Source organism: Malania oleifera, chromosome 2, assembly GCF_029873635.1.
Source record: "Malania oleifera isolate guangnan ecotype guangnan chromosome 2, ASM2987363v1, whole genome shotgun sequence".
Classification (NCBI taxonomy): Eukaryota; Viridiplantae; Streptophyta; class Magnoliopsida; order Santalales; family Ximeniaceae; genus Malania; species Malania oleifera.
The window spans coordinates 147,703,490-147,727,341 of NC_080418.1; the positions used below are offsets into that span (position 1 = coordinate 147,703,490).

At 37.2% G+C, this 23,852-nt stretch overlaps 1 protein-coding gene across 7 annotated transcripts in view; it reads left to right on the plus strand.

The window, feature by feature from the left end:
* LOC131148002 (callose synthase 9) overlaps positions 1-23,852 on the plus strand; it is a 194,605-nt gene that overhangs the window by 38,927 nt on the left and 131,826 nt on the right. For all 7 annotated transcript variants that reach the window (XM_058097727.1, XM_058097729.1, XM_058097730.1 and 4 more), the window contains 3 exons: positions 1,049-1,183; positions 10,754-10,830; positions 11,511-11,589. In XM_058097727.1, the coding sequence (XP_057953710.1) occupies positions 1,049-1,183; positions 10,754-10,830; positions 11,511-11,589 (291 nt within the window). The remainder of the gene's footprint in view (positions 1-1,048; positions 1,184-10,753; positions 10,831-11,510; positions 11,590-23,852) is intronic.

Consider the following 23,852-nt stretch of genomic DNA (forward strand, 5'->3'; position numbering starts at 1 on the left):
AATGCTGACCGACCCTTTTCATGTGCATTCTTTGATATGGAAACCTAATATTCCTTTCAAAGTCATGGCATTTACTTGTTTACTTGTATTTTAGTTCTATTAAATAATTTGTTTTTGAAGAGAATGCTGAATGAAGCGATCTCTCAATATGTGCTTGTGGTATATTGTATTGGAGTGGTGCTGCCAACGTGTCACACTCGTTCTTGGACTCTAGTTTTTTTTTTCCCCCTGAGCATTTGGAATAAATTGGGATCTCTTGTTTTTTGGTCAGAGGATGTGGGACAGCAATATATTTGTTCATTTTCATTAGGTGTTTGTTTCTTCATCGTTTTAACTGGCTTTGGTAACATAAAGAATGGGAGGGCTCTTTGGATTTGTATCTCCATTTTCTGTTTTTCTTCACTGTGAGTCGGTGCATTTGTTAGGACTGCAATTGTGGGCGAAGCAAAGATTTTTAGAAAAGGCAGGCAATATGATATGAAGTGAAGGGTAAGGTGTCAAACAGCGTAAAATATGTGGTGAATTTTTATTTTTATTTTTGTTAATAAGAATTAATTTATTTAACAAAAAATATGGGGTGGCATTTCCCTTTTTCAAGACACGCAGCTTCACCCATGGCTAGCATTTTTAAGGGTTCTGTTGCACCTTTCTGTCATTTATGGAGTAGGGTGGTCTTCTCAGCTTTGTTTTTTTTTCCCCTCTAAATATGCTGTATATTAGTTTTTGGTTGATATGTAGAAAGATTGGATAACTTTGTTCTATTAGTTTCTTTTACCTCCTTTTGTTTTATTCCTTTCCCCTGCTATAATGGATAATTCTTTATCCTCGTTATAGCTTTGTCGTTGTTCTACTAACATATGTTTCTTGTTACCTTTAAAATTCTTGCCTTCTGTTTTGTTTATTATTTCTGGTGTTTTTCTTTCCTACCCACTTTTTTCTTCATGTGCTATTTTTTTAATTTATTTTTATTGTTTTTTTTTTTGGGGGTGGGGGCACTATTCATGGTCCCTCTACATTTATTTTTTTGATCTGTAAATGTCATGCACAGATGGTAAGAGAAATGGATGAGAAATTGCGTCAGCAGAATGCACAACCAGCCAACAGCTGCACACCCGACACATCCGAGGGTGATGCATCATTCCTTGAGCATGTTGTCACTCCTCTTTATGAGGTTGTTGCTGCGGTATGTTTGGATGCCTCTTATTTTTTAAAAGAACCTTTTTTACGGCATGATTATGTAGTGGCAAAACCGAGTTCCTATGCTAAATCTATGTACATTCTCCTTGAGGATGACAAAGAGTGATTGTTTTTTGTTCGGTATTAAGTTATCCTGAAGTTTCTTATCTTCCTTGTTTTATAATTTGTATTTCTATTATTCATTTTCTGCATTATTGATTTCTGTTATAATTAGTTTTCTTATCTGTTTAGTGAAATGCTGTTGTGAACTATTGAAGCACTTCAAATATTTTTCAACTTTGAAAATTATTATTGTGTATTATTCCTTTCTTTATTAGTGGTGAGATTCATGCTCATATGTTTCTTCACTGTGCTGGTGCTTGGAGTCTTTGGAACAAGCTGTTTGGTATATTTGGTGCGTGTTGGGTGTGCCCCAACTCTTTGGAGGCTTTTTTTTTGACTGGTTTTAGAGGTTTTACAAGGAAAAAGGAAGTGAGGTGATTATGGCATTGTGTAGTTTTGGTCATTTTATGAGTGATTTGGCTTGAAGGAAACACTGGTGTTTTCCATGATCATTATATTACTATTGATTAGATGAGGTTTGGACCCTTTCCATATGCATTGTTATGGGTTTTTTCTTTTGGATGATTTGGGTGTGTTGGTTTCTCTGATCTTCAGTGAGATTGGATGGCTGTGTTTGCTTGATTTTTTTTTTCTTTTTTCTTTTTTAATGTTTAGTGTGTTTTGTAATTTTTTGGAGGATTTCATGTCCTACATTCTTTCCTCTATAAATAAAATTTATTTTTCCATAAAAAAGGATTGCTCTTTCAATTTCTCATTTTTCTCTACCCAATTTTGTTTGACTGAGTGGATGCTTAGTCGTTCGTATGATGTAAATAGACAAGCCTACTGTCTTTTACTATTTTATTTCTATTTTTTTCTGGAGGCTATCTAGGGAATGTAGGTTGTCTCAAATTGTGTAGCTCTTAGTTTGGGCTGGTTTTTCTGTCTCTCTCCTTTTTTTATATTTTATTTTTATTTTTTTATATAAGTTTTCAGGTTGTTTCTTTGTTTTTTTTTTCTGGAGATGTCATATTCTCCTGGCTGTATATTCTTGATCTATTAATGAAATTCTTCTTTTACTATCAACAAATTAACTTTCTGCCTGCCTTCTTATATGCACTGCCATTTTTGTCAACAATTTTGCTTCCCTACTTGATGCACAACATTTTTTCTTTGGTCACATGTATTCATAATCTATATTTTCAAGAAAGCTTCTACCAATTTTAAAAAAATTGCTGTCTATTTGGAGTAAATGATGAAATTTATGATGGATTATTTTGTAGGGCTTGGCCTTCCATTGCTTAATGCCGTGGAACCCTATGTGGTCCAATTCTTCTTAACTTCATCTTGGAGGCCTTTTATTTCTTTTGCCTCCATATTAAGTTATTTTGTTCTAACTAATGCATACTGACTCTGATTTTCTTATTGAAACCATATGTGGTCCAATTCTTATTCAAACTGAATTTGCTTTTAATGACTCCATGCAGAGAGAGGACTCTCTTTAAAGAAAACTACCACAACCGTTCAGCCAAAAGAGCAATGTGTTTAGACACCAACTTACAAAGACCTAAAGCCCCCTCCAACCAAGACCTACAGATAATCTCCTAGCTAACAAGATGATCTCTGTTATCCCCAACCCTGGACCAAAGAAAAATAATGAGGGATACTAGCAAGACAAGCTTGAGTATGATTAGTGTGACCCCTTATAGAAAGTAATGCTCCTTTCCACCCTTCCAAACACTTAGAAACTCTCTTATTTACTGTCTCCCCAAAAACCAGAGACTTAGGATCACCAACATAAGACAAGGGCCAATCCAAAAGTTAAAACCCACTAATGAAGCCAACTCCCTAGGCCTACTACATGTGAAATTGATGACTGCTATGCCACTCGTCTCCAAATTAATTTTAAGCACAGAAACCCTTTCAAATATATGAAGAAAAGTCAAAATGTTCAAAAAAGAATCTGTATGATCACGAATAAAAAACATAATATCATTGGCTATTTGAAGATGGTACACACAAACACCCTCCCTACCCACTTTCAACCCTTCTTCTAAACCCCTCCTCCACCATTCAAGTCAAAAGGTCCACAACCAAAACATATAGAAAAGGAAATAATGGGTCTCCTTGTCTAACACTTCTTGATGCTCTAAACCATGATTTAGATTCTCCATTCACGATAACTAAGAATAAAGTATTAGACAAGCAACCCCTCATCCAAGTCCTCCATCTCTCCCCAAACTCTTTTCTAGTCAACACGTTATCCCAGAAATTCCAACTAACCTATCATAAGCTTATTTAAGAATCCAATTTAGAAAGAATGCCCTTCTCCCTCTTCCTATGAACCTCCTCCACTACCTCATTAGCAACTAGAATAGCATCCACAATCTACCGACCTTCCACAAACGCACTTTGAGCGTTAGAAATAGTATTATCTAACACCACACTCGGCCTATTGCTAGTAATTTAGTAATGATCTTATACACACTAGTCACTAAACTAATATGCCTAAAATCAGCCATATTAATAGATCTATTTGTCTGAGGCCCCAAAGTGATGAAAGTGTAGTTGATGCTCTTGCTAAGAATCCCATTACATTAAAATTCATTGAAGACCTTTAACAAAATCCACACTAACCACATCCCAAGATTCCCAACAATCTTGGAAGAATCAAAATTAAACCTATCCGGACCCTGAGCTTTATCCCTCTCCACCCCAGACACCATTTAGTTCATTTCCTCCTTCTCAAAAGGTCTTTTCAACCAACTCACATGATCCTTTGAATTTCGATTCCGGTCTAAAACCTCAATCATAGACCTCCTCCGAATAAAGATTGGAAAAAGGGATTAGTAATCTCATCTGCAATCAAACAAGGTTCAGAAATAACTACATCTCCTCCCAAGTCCAATTCCATAATCACGTTTTTCCTTCCCATAAGCCAACCTATGAAAAAAATTTGTATTACAATCACATTCTTCTTCCCACATAAATTTAGGCTTTTGCCTCTAACTGCTCATTTCCTTAAAGATCAAATCCTCCAACCATTCTTTGAGGAAACCCATTTTGCCTCCTCACTCTCCAAGAGATTAACACCTTCCTCTTGTCTATCTAAAAAATCTAACTCACGCAAAGTGACAGCCTTCTTCATCTTAATATCCCCAACCTCCCTATTCCAAATCGTCAAAACCTCCTTTAGACGCTAACTTAATATCCTTGCCAAACCCTCTTTAAATCCTCGCACCAAAAATCTCTCAACGTAGTAGGAAAAGAATCATGATCAAGCAATGTATTCTCAAAGCGAAAGGGAGAGGGACCTCAATTCACTTTAGAAGATTCCAACAAAACGGGGAAAGGATTAGATACAGTTCTAGAGAAAACAATTTGGGAATGATAGAAAACTTAGCCTTCCAATCACTTCAAAATAAAACTTGTCTGATGGACTAGCAATAGCCTCTCCCCAGCCATAGACCTAGAGAAAATAGCATTATCCAATGGCAAATCCCCCAAATCACAATCCCTAATAAACCTATCATAATTCTGCGTATTCAATGAAAACCTTGGTCCCTTTTTTTCATCCTGAGAAACCTAACATTATAGTCATCACCTACAGTCCATCTAGGGGAAAAAAGCAAAAAACCGCATACAATGCATCCTAGAAAAGGCCGAAAATTGGGCTTTGGAGGGCCATAAACAGAAATAACTCCTCAATGATATCTTCATTTTATATCTCTGAACATCGAAGGGGGAGAAGGGCCTAAGAAGACTATTGATTTCGGTAATGTACTGAGTATCTCAAACAAGAATGCGCAAGATGACCACTGAGAATAAATAAACTCCCAATCCTTTCAACTACCCTCCCAAATACTCTAACCATCCCCTCCCAGTGTCTACATTCTCTAATGCAGTTTTTTGAAGTAAAACTGTTAATGGTTATTTAGTCTTTTAGCTATTATTATGTGTTAGTGTTTTGTTGGTAATAAGTATTAGTATGGGTATTATGGTCATTCCTATTGCACTTGCATATATTATAAATAGAAGGAGAGGCCTATCATTGAGTTTAGGTCTTCCATTTTACCCAATTACTCAATATGGTATCAGAGCGTGATCCAATGTAAACCTTACTCTCCTCGGCCGTTGCTGGAAAACACCATTCCCATAGCTGTCCTTCCTAGATTCACCTTCATTCCATATTATTTCACAAAACCAACCATACATCCATAAACAGACCCCCCTAATGACTCACCCCACAAAACATCATCGCTGGAGGACCCCCCATGCTCTGGCCAAATGCCGGCAGGGCCGACCCCATGCGCTGGCGCGTGAGTGAATTTCCAGCCACCTTTTTCTTTTTTCCCTCTGCCATGCTCTGATTCCTTCACTAGACTATATTGTCAATCTGTTAGGTCAGTTTTTTTGGCTCAAAAGTTCAACCTTTTCTGACTATGCACTTGCGGCATTCCATTAATTTCTGTTCAAGGCTTGTGAAGGCTTCTTTGTGAGTTTTTTTCAGCCGTGGCAGCATTCATATGTTCAGTTGTGAGGCTGTGGTAGTGCTATCTCCGTCGGTGAGCTGCTCACCTCGTCTGTGGCAGTGCGGCACCCAAGAAAGGGTTGTTTGATGCTTCGTGAAGCTGTTTATCAATTGGTATTGAGTTTATTGAGTCTGAAACAGTAGGATTTGCTGTGATTTATGATTCATTATTCTAATTCCTTCCATATACCAAAATATGAAGCTGTTGGGCATGTGTTTTTGCTCCTAGATCCAATCTTTGTTGTGACAATGCACTCATGGTAATTCATTAGTTGTTGTTCGGTGTTAGTAACGGTCATTGGTGACCTTCTTGGGACAGTGGCAGTGCTCATAAGTTTTTTTTTTTGGTCTGTGTGTGTGTGAGAGAGAGAGAGAGAGAGAGAGAGAGAGAGAGAGAGAGAGAGGCTGTGGCAGTGTTGCTTTCTCGGGGCTGCATCTGAGGTTGTTGGTGATTTGTTCATGGTGTTTTCGGTGATTCACCTCACCAATTGTTCCAGTGCTGAGCATTGCTTTCTTGGGGCTGCGTGTGAGTTTCTTGGTGCTATGGCCTTGTATTATCTGTGGCTTGTTCATGGTGGGTCACCTTGTTCATGGTTGTTTCAATTGTTCCAGAAATTAATCTTATGATCATTGGTCTGTGTTTGTGAATGTTGGGATGGCGTTTGCAAATACCAAAAGTATGATTCCTTCATTAGTCACTTGTTTGAGTGAACCGCGTACTGTGACTATATTTGATGAGGAGTATTCAAGGTTTCTATTGTATCAATTGTCTCAACAAGCATCTTATCACGTTGATTCTTTTTCCTAGGAAGGTAGTCCTACAGTCTTCATGTCATATGGTGTCCTTCCAACTAGTCCTTGGATTATTGATTCTGCTGTCATTGACCATTTAACAGTTGCAACCAACTTCTTTTATGATCTCCGATATCCTAAAAATCTCCCTCAAGTTACCCTTGCCGATGGGTCCACTATTCTATTAAGGGGATAGGAATAGTAAATCCTACTCCTTCTATCTCTCTTTCTTCTGTTTTATACATTCCTAAATCTCCTCTCAATCTTATGTCAGTTAGTAAGCTTACAAAGTCACTAAATTGTTCTATCCCAATTCTTCCTGATTTTGTGGTTATTCAGGATCTGAAGACGTTAAAGGCAATTGGCACATGACGTGAGGCTCATGAACTTTACTACTTGGAGTCACCTTATCTCACTCATTGCCTGCACAGTCGTAGCAACACATCTTCAAATCCGTTGTCACCTTGGTTATCCTTCCTTGGACAAGTTGAAGCAAGTAGTTCCTACAATGGGTTATGCTTCTTATCTTGAGTGTGAGTCCTATCAATTGGGCAAGCATCATCGTGCTCCCTTTGCTCCATGGGCCAACAAAAACGGGTGGTTAGTCCTTTCATGCTTGTCCATAGTCGTGTGACATCAAAGTTGGGGTTTCGGTACTTTGTTACATTTGTTGATGACTACTCGAGGATGACTTGGTTATATTTAATGAAAGATCATTTCAAAATGTTTGATATTTTTGTGCTTTCTGTTCCCAAATAAAGACTCAATTTGATAAGCCAGTCAAGATACTTTGTAGTGATAATGCTAAGGAGTACATCAGTACCCAATTTAGTACTTATATGACTAACACTGGTATGATTCATCAGTCCTCTTGTGCCCGCACTCCACAACAAAATGAAGTTGAAGAGTGAAAAACAGATATATTCTTGAAGTCACTCGTACCCTATTGTATTAAATGAATGTCCCCAAACTCTTTTGGAATGCTGCTCTGCTCACAGATCGCTCCCTCATCAATAAAATGCCATCCTCTGTCCTTGGTGGTAAAATCCCATATTCATTTATCTTTCCTAAGGCTCCTTTGTTCTCCCTTCCTGCTCGTATATTTGGTTGTGTGTCCTTGGTCAATTAGTTATCTCCAGGAATGGATAAGTGGGATCCTCGTGCTATCAAATGTATTTTTCTGGGCTATTCCTATACTCAGAAGAGATATCAATGTTATAGTCCAACGTTGCATTGAATCTTTGTCTCTGTTGATGTCACCTTTTTTGAGTCTACACTTCACTAATCTGATTCCTTGAGTTTTGTTGACCTTGATGAGTCCCTTCCTCTGCCTTGCCTTCTAGATCGAAACCTAGTATCTGTGCCCACTCCTCCTACATCTTCATCCAGTTTGAGTCCTTTTCATATTCATCCAGCTTGAAAATCGGAGAGTGAAGCATGATCTTCCAACTTTTGATTCTTCAAACCGCAAGGAGATGAGGGCCTATTTTCGGTATGCCACTACTATGTACTTTTCCTTCCTCTTTTTGATGGTCTTCAGCACTTAAATTAAAACCCAAAGTGAACCTAGCAGCCCAACAACCTTATCCGTACCCAAGCCTTCCTTCTTAGGAGCCAGAGCAACCATAATGTACTTATCCAGGCTCAACTTCCTTAAATTACCCAAACTCGTATTGTCATTGGGCTTAGATATCATCTTCTCAACCCATTTGCATACTAAACTTCTCTTGACAGGCCCAATATCCCGATGACCATTTAAATTTAATCCAAAACTATTTTGAATCTCAATTTGAAGAACTACACCCGCCAAATTGCAAAGACGAAGATGCTGTAACCAGAAAATCCCTATTGTCCAGGACAAGCAGTTTGGCGTCAGTGTTCGAAGCCTTCACTGGAGAAATTCTAAGAGCAGTGGCATAAGAATCCCTGGTGAGAGCCTCTGAAAAATGCTAACTTTCCCTCCCATGTCGATGCTACTTCAAACTTTCGCTGAACCACAGTTGACACATCTCCACAGCCTCTGAAGAACCCTCACTTACCCTCCCACGTCGTTGCTTCTTTGAACATTTGGAAGAAGCAAATTACAGACTCACTGGCCATCAGTTTCAAAGCCTTGAATTTGGAAGAAGCTAATTCCATCAAAGCCTGAAGGAAAGCTTTCCAAGCTGACGCCTTCCACACCCTCAGGAATACAACAGAATGAGTATGACCCTAATCTTTAATTTTCTCCAAGCAGAAAAAATGGCGCCTTCCATTTGGCAAGAGTTTCAGACTAAGAACTCCCTCGGATGACCTGAAAATTTGTTCTCCATCATCCTTAACGAGCCCTAAACCAAAATCAGATGAGCCCAACTTCCCAATAATCCTCTGAGATCCATAAAGAGATTCTAATTCACAACTCCCCTATAAAACGAACAAGAAACAAAAATGCCAAATCTACTACACTGATGATGATGAGAATCAGGAAGATCCCTGACATGTATGCTACTTCAACGAGGATCACATCCTTAGTGGCGATAAAAGTTATTAGCTAAAAAATAGCCACGTAATTATCCTCCAATTTGGGATAATGGAGACCAAATTGTTCATTATATCTGTGAGTCAAAAATCATTGTATTGAATGGGGTATCATGTTTGATCTAATTTCTGTAGATTTTATTTGTTTATTTTTATTATTATATAAGAGTGAACCAAGGAACAGATTTTATCGCTACTCTGATTTCTGAGAGGAAGAGAAGCATTATCGAATGGTTTTTTGAGTGATCTTGTGTGTGTGTGTGCATGTGTATCGTTGTTTTTTTTTGGTGGATGCAATGGGCAGAACTTGTATGTGTATGCCTAAGAAAGTTGCCATGCTAAGATGCCCTTGTTACTATGGAACTTTGGTGCTGACAAAAATTGTCATGATGACAGTTTTTTTGCTGGAAAAGCCACTTAAGTTTTTAGATTACCACTTTACCCAAAAGTTCAATCTGTTAAGTTGTCAGCTAACAATGTATATCAAACTTTTAGACTGCCCTGCGCGTGCAGCCCGACAGTGCTTGGAGTGATGAACAAATGATAAATTACACCCACTTTAGGGAATACAACAATTTTCATAAACTACATAATAAAAGCGGGCAACAAGAATAGAATCTAGGACATGCTGGGAACCATGGCTCTGATATCATGTTAGATTACCACTTTACCTAAAAGCTTAAGCTGTTAGATTGTGGGCTAACGATGCGTATCAAATTTTAACACAATTATCAGCCAGTGTTGGATAATGAGTAATTAAAGCAGCCATTATTTTGATAGGTGAATTTTTTTGAATTGAGTTGATTATTGTTTCTATTCTAATTTCTTTAGAATTTTTTTTTTAGAACATTAAGCCAAGCTGCAATTTTGTAGCTAGATTGAGCTCTGGATGAAGGGTAATCTTGTTGAATGATTTTCTGGGGGATATTTTGTGTGTATATATGTATACTGTGGATGCAACGGGCGTAACTTCATGTGCATGTCCATGGAACAATGTTAAGTAGGGAATCAGAAAATGAATCTTGAAGGATTCAGATATCTTTTTATCTTCCTTGCAGTTTAAAGCTGAAAAGTGTTGTAGACTTCTTTATTTTTGGTTGAATGGTTCAAGTTTATAAAAATCATAAGTAATTGGTTTTTGTGGCTTTTTGCAAGCCTTCAAAGCATCTACAAAAAAATATCCAGCAGTGATGATCATCTTGTATCTCCACCTTGACCTGTGACAAAACTTTAGGCTGTCTTACACCTGTTGGTTAATGACTCTTAGTTCATTATGGTGCATCTTATAGATTGCCAATTTCCAATTAGTTTGCAATTAGTTAGAGGTTTGACACTGTTAGATGCCATGGAATAGTCTCAAAATTTTTTGCATATTAATCACAGAGTCACCATTCTGAATGCAAATAGCTAAAAATGCAATACTAGTTAGTAAAATTTTTTGCTGTGTTTGTTATACTGGGGCAATTGTTCTCTTGTTCTAAGAATTTCTAAAAGCTCATTTTAATTGATCATAGTCAAAATATGTTCTTGTGTCAATTATCTCTCCATTGACCATTCATCTCCGTTGTAGTTCTTTGTGATATATGGAAATACGTGTTTTGCCGAGTCAATTTCACTGTAAAACTGCCTATTTGAGTTTATTGATGTGGTTTTTCTTTTCCTTAAAACATGCAGGAAGCAGCAAACAGTCTCAATGGGCATGCACCTCATTCTGCATGGAGAAATTATGATGATTTTAATGAGTACTTTTGGTGAGATGGTCTTAAAATTTCACAGAATTATTGAAAAATTTCACTTGCCATCACCCTCGAAATCGAAATGTTAATCAATTTCCATCTTAAAAATTTCTGACACAATTTCCACAAATTGTTTGAAACTTATCAAAATCTTGAAATTTCAATTAAATTTGTTAAAAAATTTGGCTGTGGAACAAGGTTTCCTTGAAATTGGAATTTGCGATTATGAAGATTTCTGTCTTAATAAAGATTTTGTTTTTAAATTATTGAAAGGAAAGATTATTACAAGAAGGATATTAATAACCGCACATACTTTTTTGAATACGAATATGTTTAGTATGATTATTGTATTAGGGTTATTGCTTCTTATGCGCCACATACTTGTCATTTATGTATTTTATTTATGATATTTTAGTTCTAAGTCTTCCGTTATTATGTTTACTAACTTTTGTTTAAGTTTCATAAAAAAAATGAAATGCCTAATGTTAATTTCCACATTTTTTTAAAATCGAAATGGTCATAGAGATTACATTCCATTTTCACCAGAGTCATCACAATTTCCATTGAAATTTTCTTACATTTGAACCCTCCAACTTTTAGTTGAAATGAAATTTAAAACCTTGGAGAGGTTTTCTAGAAATATGCGTTTTATAAATTTTGTGTTTGAAGATGGCTAAACCTTATGGTTTTTTCAGGTCATTGCATTGCTTCGAACTTGGTTGGCCATGGCGTAGAAGTTCATCTTTTTTCCTGAAACCAAAACGACGGTCAAAGGTCTGCAATCTAGGCTTAGGTTATTATGATTTATCAGTTGTTGATTTATTTTTTTTTCTTATTCTTAAGATTGATTTATGTTGGCCTTTGGTTGGATCTATATAGTTGATATCTTTAGTATCTCGGCTTTTGATCTCTTTGTCAGATCCTTCATCTTATATCAATACTATAAAGTATGAATAGCGCAAATCATTTGTGGATAAAAATGTGTTTATATTATAAAAAAAGGAAAATCTCACTAGAAATTAAATTAACCAAAATTTGCATAAAATCACATTTATAGTAGTTAAAATTTTTGCTCGACTTAAATTTAATTTCTAAAACAATTTAAAAGACAATGCTTGGTTTGCAGGATAAAAACTATTTTGGTTGAATGATATTCTCGAGAATCTCATTTCTAGGAACGGATGCGTGTCTTATGGAAATTTTTTTGTTTGGTTCGCGTTGTGGCATTCCCATGATTGTACACAAGATGCCCATTTTACTATTTGGTTCAACACTAGAATCTCGCAGACATGTCAAAAAAACTGTCATTGTACCCTTGACCTATGTATGAGTAATATATGAAGAATAATCATATTTTCAGTACAAAAACCAAGTAAGAAAATTACTAAATTAAATCTACGTTGTGAAAATTTTGACAAAATAAACTGTTTTTATACCCTTGGCCACCTATTTATGAATAATATATGAAAAATAATCATAGTTTCAGCAAAAAAAAAAAAAAAAAAAAAAAACCAACTAATAAAATTCCCAAAATTAAATCCATGTTGTAAAATATTTGACAATATAAATTAAAAAAAATTCAACACTTATTAATCCATATAGTTGAGAGCCATTTGGTATGACTGTCAAAAGTTATGAAAACAAAAACAATAAATGGAAACTAAAAATAAGAAACAGAAACTAAAACCCGAAAACTAGGGTTAATATTTATAAAACTAACACAAATTAAAAATTATGTATAAATTTTCTGCATATTTTTTATTTTTTAATTGTCTTAAAATATTAAAATTTAATTAAAAATGATGGATAAAAAATGAATTATTTAGTTGGAAAAAAGTAATTCTGCATATTAAATTATTTTGGCAAAAGTTGCTAAAACAACTGAAAACCATAAAATCTGGTTTTCAGTTTTTTCAAGAATGGCTGAAATTTGACAGGGGAAATAGAATTGGATATGTACAAGGCATTGTCATAACCTATTTCATCGTTGTACAGAAAAAAATAGAAAAGAGAAAATGATACCAGATAATAAAATCTCAATTTTTTCAAAAACAACAAAAATTGAAAGCTGGGAGGGTAAATAAACTCATCGTAATCTGTTTCTTCACTGCCTATAAATGAAAAAAAGAAAACAGAAAATGCAAATGATATCAAAAGACCCCAAAATGATGGGGGCAATATGATCTCAATATTTAGATCATTATGTCATTATTAGAACACAATAATAATATTACTATATTTTTTAGTTATTTTCATTTATTTTCATAAATATAATAACAGTGTCTAACCATGCTATAATGTGGGGCGCTGATGTATAATCAAACAAAATAGTGGGGGCAATTTATTCCCAAAAATTAAATTCCCATGGAATTAGATTATTGTGAAACTTATGTAAGAGGGAGCATGGAACCAACATGAGATCATTGATGTGGCATTTCTGCAAATATTGAATGTGCTGTGAACCGAATGGCCCCAAGCATTTTATTTTAGTTGTAGAGAAATAAATAATGCATGCTCAAAAAATATAGACAATTAATAGTTAAAGGTGATTGGGAAAAATATAATTTGTGAAACTTGAAATGCATAAAATAATTAATTTTCAAACAACGTCACGAGTGAATACACTATAACAATCAAATAATACATTTTAAGCACACAACACTTTATTATGTAATTTGGACATCTTTTTATTATTATATCAAAAGTATGACTTATAAGTTGAGGTCATCTGTTGCAGCTAAAGTTGTAGGGTCCTATGATTATATGCGATCGTAATGTGATCCTATTTATCCCCATGATCCTATCGATGCTACTAAACTCTTAATGATTCTACAATTTGTAGTTGTTTTAAATTTTAACGTGATTTTTTTCTCAGGTTTATTATGATGTTAGTTTTCTTATTAAGTGAGGATTTAAGCATTATGAGAAAACTGCTTTTGTGTTATTGGGAGTCCATAGAATACTTTTTGGACATATTTTGAATTGATCAATTATTGTTTAGGGAATTCATGGGCTTGATGACTCCTATTAATTCATATTTGTAAATATCAACAGCTAGATTTGAGGGGGTTTTCTCATTATCGTTTAATTAAATATTTTAGTTGGTGAATTTTTTTTTTTTAAATAATGCTACAGTTAAAGTTACTAATTTTGACTATCAATATTCTTGCATGTGTGTGCGCGCGTGTTGTCTGTCTTTTCAAACTCCTCCACGATTTTTTGGAGGATTTTCTCTGACTAGTCTTTGTTTAGTGAATGATGCCTTCTCCTTTTTGAATCTATTCTTTTTGCTCAATGCAATTCTTTGTTTACCTAAAAATGAAATATAGCTTGGCCTGGTCAAACACGGTAAAAACATAGCGGGCTTATTTTAAACACTTTTGACACCTTTCTTTACGTTTATTTTCTGTGTGTTCTAAAAGAGTTTCTTAGAAGGGAATGTGATATTTTAATAATTAGTGTGTTACTGGGGGTATTATTGCCCTTAAAATTATTGTTAGCTTTACCGTAATCCCAAGAGGGGGGGTGAATTGGTATTTTCAAATTTTATCCCCTAGGTCAATCCCCTAACAGCAGTATTACACAAGCCTAAGATTAATCTTGTGCAGATAAAGTAAATCAATATAAATATACAGCGGAAATTAAATTGCACAAATAAATTAACCAAGCATGCACAAAAGCAGTAAAGGAGACGACACCAAAAGTGTTATCGAGGTTTGGCAAACTGCCTACGTCCCCACCTTGGCTAACAAGTATAAGGATTACCACTATAAGCTCACTTAACAGGTGGAGCGACATTTAAACAATCAGGTCAATTAGCACAGGGCTGACCTCAACTTTTACATACAATTCTTATCAGGCTAGATTACCACTCTCTTAGGCCACGCCTAGAATACAACAGTATTTTCACAATACAAACAGGGTACAATGATTATGCTTCTTAATCAAGCAGATATATACCAAATGTAATCAATCAACCACACATCAACAGTATAGGTAATTTAAGCTTAGTGATGTGATTTTTGTGCAAGCAACACTCAATAAGATGTAATCACAAGTACGCTCAAGTGTGTATAAACAAGCTATTTCTTTGAAACAAGATATTCAAATCTCAATAATAAATCAGGGTTTCAAAGAGGTCAATCAAATATTCAAATCAACTCAAAAATATTTTCTTCAATGAAATAGACACAAGAGTTGTTTGAAAATATTATAGCTTGTAAAAAATATTTGCACACAAAAAATATAATTATAGGAATCTTGCAATGACAATACAAAGATCCTCAAGCTACTGAGTTTATCCCAATACAAGATATATTAAACTTAAATCTGTGGGATAAACTTTGCTCAGCTCCCCAAAATAAATAAATCAATCAAGCAAGAGTAATGGGAGTATTAACCAATCTATACTAAGCAATAGCCCAACAACAAGCTCTCACAATGCTAAGATTGATTAAAGGAATGAAGGTATGAGAGTATTTGGAAGTATTATAGGCAAAATAGGATTTTGAGTTTGAAAGGATTTCTTGCTAATGATTTTTGCTAATCTGATGCTAATCCACACAAATGAACTCTTATATATAGAAGTAGGGCAAATTATAACCGTTTAGGACATGTAGGGTATTATTAGAATTGTTTTAAAATAATTTAGAAATTTTAACCCTATTTAAACATTTTAACCTCGGTAAAAAAATAAGCAACCTGAGTGTTTTCGGGTGGCTGAACCTTGGTTCTGTTGCCCGAATAGACTCAGTAGAAAAAGTCTCTTTTGGACGTTTGGGTGCTCGGGTGTATGTTCGGTTGGCTGAACCAAGGCGAAAATCATTTTGTTTGTGTTTTCGGTCGCCTGGTCTATCATTCGGTTGACTGAACTCAAGTATTCGATCGCCGGGGGCCATTTTGAATGTAAAGTTCGGTTGGCTGAGTTGGTGAGAACGGTCACCTCAGCGGTTTGGTCGCCTGTGGATGGTGCGATCAATTATGTTTGGCTGCCTGAATCCAAGTCAACATGTTGACTTGTCCACGGTTTGGGCGCCCTATGTGTTTTGAACACAATGGGTTCGGGCGCCCGACCTCTCACAAATTTTGCTTATTTTTGTCCAATTCATTTCAATTCAATCCCTTGATAGTGCAAGTGATTATGGGGACTATTTGTGCATATGTGTAGGGACCTAAGGTCTCGCTACGGTCTATGAGCTTACAATTAGCCTATATGCATGTTATGCAGAGATTTATTTTAGATCTTTTTCCCTAGTTACTATTACAGGCCCAAATTGAATAATAATGAATTACAATATAAAATGATCTTCAGGGTCTTCATGCTCTACTTCATGTGCCATCAAAGTAATTGTGAATATAAACCTGGACATAAACTAGATAGCCATCGAATACTTGAGTATTTGTCATTATCAAAATGGGGTGTGACTTATGAGGTCAACAACTATTATTATTAATAATATGTAAGAGGGTAGACATGAAGTTGTATATAGACTCTAAGAAACTGCTGCTCAGTTCTTTCCTCTCTTCTTCCCTCCTCCATCTCTAACTTTAGAACATGGTATCAGAGCTTTGATCTAGGTTTATCTAAATATGTTTTGATACCTTGTTTTTTGGGTTTTCTTCCCCCTTATCTGCCCCTAATCAGTCCTCAAATCTGATTTTCTGGTTGGTTTGAGAGTTGTTTAAGGGCACCCTCCCTATGGATTAGGATGTGCAGCATCCTTGGCAGTGTGTTTTCATGCTGATTTGCTGCTGTGAACTCAGTTATGCTCTGTTTCTTGTATGCTGCTGCAGCTGCTGTTCGTCTGTCACTCTATTTTTTGGTTTGCTGATGATGGTGTGTTTTCATGGTGATTTGCTTATAATATTGTTTCAATTGCTGGTTGGTTTTGACTGGTGTTCAAATATTTATTTCCTGTTCTTCTCTGCATTAGTTTCCAGTTGCGGCCAGCTGTAATGCCTGGAGCTGCTGCCAGGTTGTTTATTAAATGCCTGCAGTACTTTGCTGTGGTCTGCCCTATTCTGGATGGTTAAGCAATTCCTCCTAGGATATTGTAAGCTTGGTTCTGTAGTCATAGCTGCCTATTGAAGTTCTGGATTATCTGGATTTTGGAGAGTTTGAAGTGTTGTAGGTTCTGTTTTTTTTTTGAAGTTTTGAAAGTGAATTTTGTGTTATTGTGTGCTGCCTGACTACTCAAGCTCTTTCCCGCAATAAGTCAGCCATGGATACTACCTACTGTAGTAGGGAAAATTTTGCAGGATGATGTTTGGATTGTGGTTGTGGCAGCATTTGTAAAATACAATGAGGAGTTCACATTGGCAATTCTCACATCTGTACACATTGTGGCAAGGAAAATCATACCTTTAATGGCTCTTGGAATCTTCTCAGTGTACTATGACAATTTAGGAGGGTACTCTGATGTGGGAGAGGCTGGGAGCAGCTGGGTTGGCGATCTGATCCTATGCTGAGGAAGTTAATCTCTTGGAATGTTTGGGGACTAGATGACAAAACAAAAAGATCTGTAATTAGATTGTTCCTCAATGAATGGAGAGGGGATGTTATTTGCTTTCAGGAATTAAAGCATTCATGGATAGCAAATTGGTTAATAGTTTATGAGGAATTGAAAATTGTAAATGGATTGCGTTGAATGCAATAGATAATGCGGGAGGTGTTCTCATTATTTGGAATGACATGGTTGTGGAACTACTGGATCAATCTATTGATACCTTCTTCGCATTATCTATTGCATTCAACGCAATCCATTTACAATTTTTAATTCCTCATAAACTATTAACCAATTTGCTATCCATGGAATTCACCTTTGTTTCCTGAAAGCAAATAACATCCCCTCTCTATTCATTGAGGAACAATCTTGTTTTGTTCCAGAGTCTTGAAGATAACTTCCTATGAAACTTTACTGGGGTCTATGGCCCAGGAGAAGGGCCTTCCAAACATCTTTTGTTGAAAGAACTTGCAGAAAAAAAAACGACAAATGGGATCCTTTATCCTCACGAAAGGAATGAGACTTGTTTTGAATCCATTTGCATGAAAGAGTTTCTTGATTTCATCAATGCTTATGCTCTTAGACCTCCCTCTCATTGGTGGCCCTTTCACATGGCCAAACTCGAGGTCACACTCTAGGATTGATAGATTCTTAGTTTCTTCTGATTGGGACAAACACTTACTGAAGATGCCCAATCCTTGCTTCTGTGCCATATTTCAGACCACTTCACAATTCTTATTGACACAGGTGGAGTCAAGTTGGGGCCAACCCTTTGCTGATATGAGAACACGTGGTTTAAACATGAGGAGTTTGATGAAGCAGTAAAGAAATGATGGCTTAAGCTGCAAGTAAAGGGGAGGCCAGCTTTGTGGTTGTCACCAAAGCTGAAACTGCTCTAAGCAAAATTGAAATGTTGAAACAACAATTTTTTTTGGCAACATCACTATGAGGAAAAAAGAGTTTCTTGAGAACATAAGGAGCTAGAGAAGGAAATCAGCAAGGGTCTTAATGCTGAAAGCAGGGCTAAAAGGTTAGTTGTCAAAAGGGATCTTGCCCTTATCTCCTTAGAAGAAGTACCTTGGAGGCAAAAATCTAGAGGTCTTGATTGAAGGTAAAAATGCCCTTTTCTTTCATCTTGTAGCTAATGTGCACCATAGATTTAATATGATAACAAGAGTAAAAGTGGCGGAAGAGATGCTGGTGAATGAGGGGGAAATCGAAAGTTGCATTTGCAACTTTTTAAAAACCTTGTACTCTGAATTAGAGTCTTGGAGATCAATAGTTGATGGTATTATGTTAAAAATCATGAGCCTCTCCGCAGCTTGGTGGCTTGAGAGCCCTTTTGAGGAAGATGAAAATTTTTGAGCCCTTAAGAGTTGACACCCAGACCAGATGGCTTTAATATGGCTTTCTTCCGAAGGTACTTGGATTTTCTCAAGTAGGACATCATCAAGGTTTCCAAAGACTTATATAGAACCGGGAATTTTGTGGCTTGAGAGGCCTTTTGAGGAAGATGAAAATTTTTGAGCCCTTAAGAGTTGACACCTAGACCGGATGGCTTTAATATGGCTTTCTTCCGAAGGTACTTGGATTTTCTCAAGTAAGACATCATCAAGGTTTCCGAAGACTTCTATAGAACCGGGAATTTTGTGTCTAGTATTAACTCAACCTTAATCTCTTTGATTCCTAAGAAACTGGGGGCTTGCAATATCAAAGATTTTCGCCAAATTAGCTTAATTGGGAACGAACAACAAACAACAAACAACAAACCTACCCTTAACTCCCACTAGGTGGGGTCGGCTACATGAATCCTTTTTTCGCCAATTTATGTCATCATGGGCAATTTCCCTCGATAGATCAGGGATATCAAATCCTTACTCACTATCTCATTCTAAGTTATTTTAGGTCGATCCCCTACCCCACTGTAACTAATTTACTCTTCCTCATTGGTGCACTATTTGGTCTATGTTGTAGGTGCCCAAACCACTTGAGTTGCTCCTCTCTTATCTAATCTACCCTTTTACCCCTTCTACTGCCCCTCACAGTAACTAATTCACTCTTTCTACCTGGCGCACTATTTACCTTGCATTATAGGTACCCAAACCACCTAAGCTGTGTGTCACGGACCCCCAAAATGGGACTCAAGTAAGGGCCGTGTGGCACTTGTTGAGAGCTCTCCCTCGACAAGTCAGCCAAGTCTCACACGTTCAAGCTTGCAAGCACGAGCACCAGGTGAGTCTCAATACTCAAGAAAAATAAGGAACAATGGGATTTCACACGAGCAATATATTCTTATACACCGAATATGACTATAACAATAAGAGACATCACAATCCAAGGCAACAAAACACCCCAATGAAAAGGACTATTTGTATTATTCAACTATAAGAGAATAACCATACAAACGATAACACAGATAATCATATATTCATTCTAAATCCCTGAAGAATACAATTAAAGCAGTATCTCTCTCTCTCTCTTTTCTCCATTACATTGTCACTCCCTAACATCCTCCCCCACTCATTTTGTCGACGTCCTCGTCGATGTGTTGTAGAAGGCATTCTCACTCTTTTGATGTTGAAGTTGATGTCGTTGTCTTTGAATTTCTGAAATCTTCAATCTTTTGTATGGCATGCCGAAGGTTTTCTATCTTTTCCCAACTATTCTCTTCTTCTCCCAGCCCCAGCCACTGAACTAGAAATTGTTGTTGTTGACTACCGTTTGCATTGATGACTCTGTCTGCAATGATCTCTTGGACATCTTTGTTTACAGGCTGCCTTCTGGAAATTGTTGATCTCCTTAGCTTTTGTCGGTGCGGATTTGCTTCATCTGTGTGGAATGACTTTAAATAGCTTACATGAAACACGGGATGGACTGGACGTCTGTGGCTTTTCATCCACTCGGGTTGTTCAAGTCGATAAGATGCATGTACCACCTTCTCGATCACTCTGATTGGACCTTTGTAACGGCGTAACAGCCTTTTATCCTTGCCGCAAAGAAAGCGGAATGTGTCTGGCGGCACTTTTACAAGAACCAGATCCCCAACTTCAAATTGTTGTGGTCGTCTCCTTTTGTCAGCCCATTTCTTCATGCGCTTCGATGCTTTTTTTAACTGAGCTCGGGTGACTTCGATGTTTTGCAATCAATTTTTCGTGAATTGGTATGCTTTCAAGCAATTTCTTTTGTATGGACCATCCAGAGTGTGCGGGAGAGTCGGTTGTTGACCTGTCACAATCTCAAAAGGACTTTTATTAGTCGCAAAAGATTTCATAAAGTTAAAATAGAATTGTGCTGTGTCTAGTAAGGTAACCCAATTCTTCTGATTGGAGTTAACAAAATGTCGCAAGTATTCTTCTATTTAGTTCTCCACCACAATTTTGCATCCCCAACTAGGTATATCGTTGCCATATTTACCCGGTCCACTTCTAGTTCCACTCGTGAGCACGTGAAGTAGTGCTCCATATCAAAGAAGAAATTGTCCAGCTCCTTTGCATCTCGTGTACCCCCAAAACTTTTAGGTTTCAATACCTTCAATTGAAAACCCTCACTTGGATCGGCAACTGGCCTTCGAGCTATCTGTGCCACTGCATTCACTTTCACTGTCATCTTTTTTAAATCCCTCTGCACCTGCTCCACAGCACTTTGGGCGTTGTCCATCTCCTTCAAGTCTTCCTTCAAAGCTGTAATAGACTCCTTAACATCTTCTGTAAGGAAATCAAAATTATCTGTTAGCTCCCGTAAGGAAGCCTCAAGCTCTATTGGCTCTCCTCGTTGGGACGAAAGAGATGGCAATATGCCCTCAATATGTTCCAGCCTACTCTCAAAGGCTTCCAACTGTTCGATACTCTTCTGGAAGGCCTCAAGCTCTCTTGGCCTTTTCTCCAAGGATTTTACACTTGGAATGAATTTTTCAAGTTCCTCAAGTCTCTCTACAACTTTTGATACCCCGTAGAGATTTTCTCTAGGGTTTTCTTCAGCGGCCTCAAGCTCTGTTGGCACGCCTTTCTCCTTTATCAATGTTGACACCAACCCTTGGAGTTCATAGCACGTTGTCTCCAGGGTTACAAGTTTTGTCTCAAGCGCCTCAATGCGCTCCACTTTTCTTGACTTGTTTTTCATATTACCACTCATGGTACTCGCACACATTGTGCTCAGATACCAACTGTCACGGACCCCCAAAATGGGACTCAAGTAAGGGCTGTGTGACACTCGTTGAGAGCTCTCCCTCGACAAGTTAGCCAAGTCTCACACGTTCAAGCCTGCAAGCACGAGCCCCAGGTGACTCTTAATACTCAAGAAAAACAAGGAACAATGGGATTTCACACGAGCAATATATTCTTATACATCGAATAAGACTATAGCAATAAGAGACATCACAATCCAAGGCAACAAAACACCACAATGAAATGGACTACTTGTATTATTCAACTATAAGAGAATAACCATACAAATGATAACACAGATAATCATATATTCATTCTAAATCCCTGAAGAATACAATTAAAGCAGTATCTCTCTCTCCCTTTTCCCCATTACATTGTCACTCCCTAACACTGTGCTTCTCTTATCTTATCTTCTACAATAGCTGTACCTATCTTACGAAGAATATGTTTACTCAATTTATCTTTGATGTTATACAACTCACCCAGCTTAGCATTTTCATCTCGACAATTTTTACTTTTTGGATATGTTGTTTTTAAGTCTCCCAACATTCTGATCCATATAACATAGCTGGTCTTACAACCGTCTTATAGTACTTCCCTTTTAATTTTAAGGGTATTCTATGATCACACAACACACTTGAAGCACTTCTCCATTTTACCCAAACTGCTTTAACTCTATGCATTACATCTTCTTCAATTTCTCCTTCAGCTTGCATAATATATTCAATCTCAGATTTGTTGGTAAGCACTAGTGTTTTAAAAGGCGAAGGTGTAAGGCGAGGCATTTTACCCTTCGTGAGGCAAGGTGTAAGCATTTCGGACGGTATTTTTAAAATAATTAAGAAATAAAAAAATTTATATATAGTATAAAAATGAGAAAAATGTTAGAATAATGGAGAAAAAAATAAAGACATAATTCTTCAGAGAGAGCACAGGCTTCTTGAGGCTTCGAGAGAGAGCAGAGGCTTGGTCGAGCTTCATTGGGCTTCGTCGGAGATACTAGAGGCTTCGTTGAGGCTTCGAGAGAGAGCAGAGGCTTCGTCGAGGCTTCGAAAGAGAGAGCAGAGGCTTGATCGAGCTTCGAAAGAGAGAGCAGAGGCTTCGTTGAGGCTTCGAGAGAGAGAGCAAAGGCTTCGTCGAGCTTCTTCGGAGATAAGCAGAGGCTTTGTTGAGACTTTGAGAGAGAGAGGAGAGGTTGAGTTCTGAGTTCTGGCCAGGGATACCAAAAGGCGTATGCCTGGATGTTGAGGCGTTAAAAGGTGAGGTTTTTTGCCTGATGCGTACGCCTTCTCGTTTGAGGCATACGCTTTTGTTGACTTGCGCCTTTTAACTTACGCCTTGGTGTGTTTTTGCGCTAAAACACCTCAAGATGCGCCCCATTTATGCCTTTAAAAACATTGTAAGCACCAGCACGCGTTCATTGCAAGTAGGCAAATCATGGATGCTGCTCTGATAGCCAACCTACATTGAGGATGGGAAAAGAGGAGCGGTATGCAAGCTGGATATAGAGAAGGCTTATGATCATGTTAATTGACCTTTTCTTCTGTACATTCTTAGAAGTATTGGTTTTGGGGAATCTTGGTGTAGATGGATCTAGCAGTTTATATCAAAACCATCTTTTTGGTTCTGGTTAATGGCTGTCCTACTGATTTCTTCAGATCGTCTTGTGGTCCAAGGCAAGGTGACCCCTTTCCCCCCTTCTGTTTATCATGATCATGGAAGTGCTGAGTCTTATGATAACTACTGCAATTGAAGGTGGCCTTCTAAAGGGTCATAGCATTGGAAGGAACAATGATTTCATGGAAATCGCCCACCTCCTTTTTGTAGATAACTATGATTTTGTAGATAACTATCATTTTTTTTGAGGATGAGCCGAGGCAAATTCTTAATCTTAGATGCGTCATCCTCAGTTTCGAAGTGGTTTTAGGCCTAAAAGTGAGTCTGTGCCAAAGTGAAGTTATTGCACTAGGGACTGGCAGTAGAGGTTCTTTAGTTGCAGGTGTCCTTGTCTGTAAATTTGGTGCCTTTCTGATCACCTATCTCGGCCTGCCTTTGGGAGCAAAGTTAAGGACAAGGGTATTTGAGGTCCCGTTGTGGACTGGTTTCAAAAGAAACTCACTGGTTAGAAAAGGAACTTTTTGTCTAAAGGTGGGAGACTGCTGACTCATTAAAAATTCTCTGTCCAATCAGCCTGTTTATTTTATGTCTCTTTTCCTTGCCCCTAGTGCAGTGGCCAAGAGATTTGAGGGTATCCGAAGAAGATTTCTTTTTGGGGAACACAGGTGAGGTTTTCAAATATCAAGTTGTTAAATGAGGAGTGGTGAAACAAGCTTTACAAAAGGGTGGCCTTGGTCTCAGATACCTTATTATC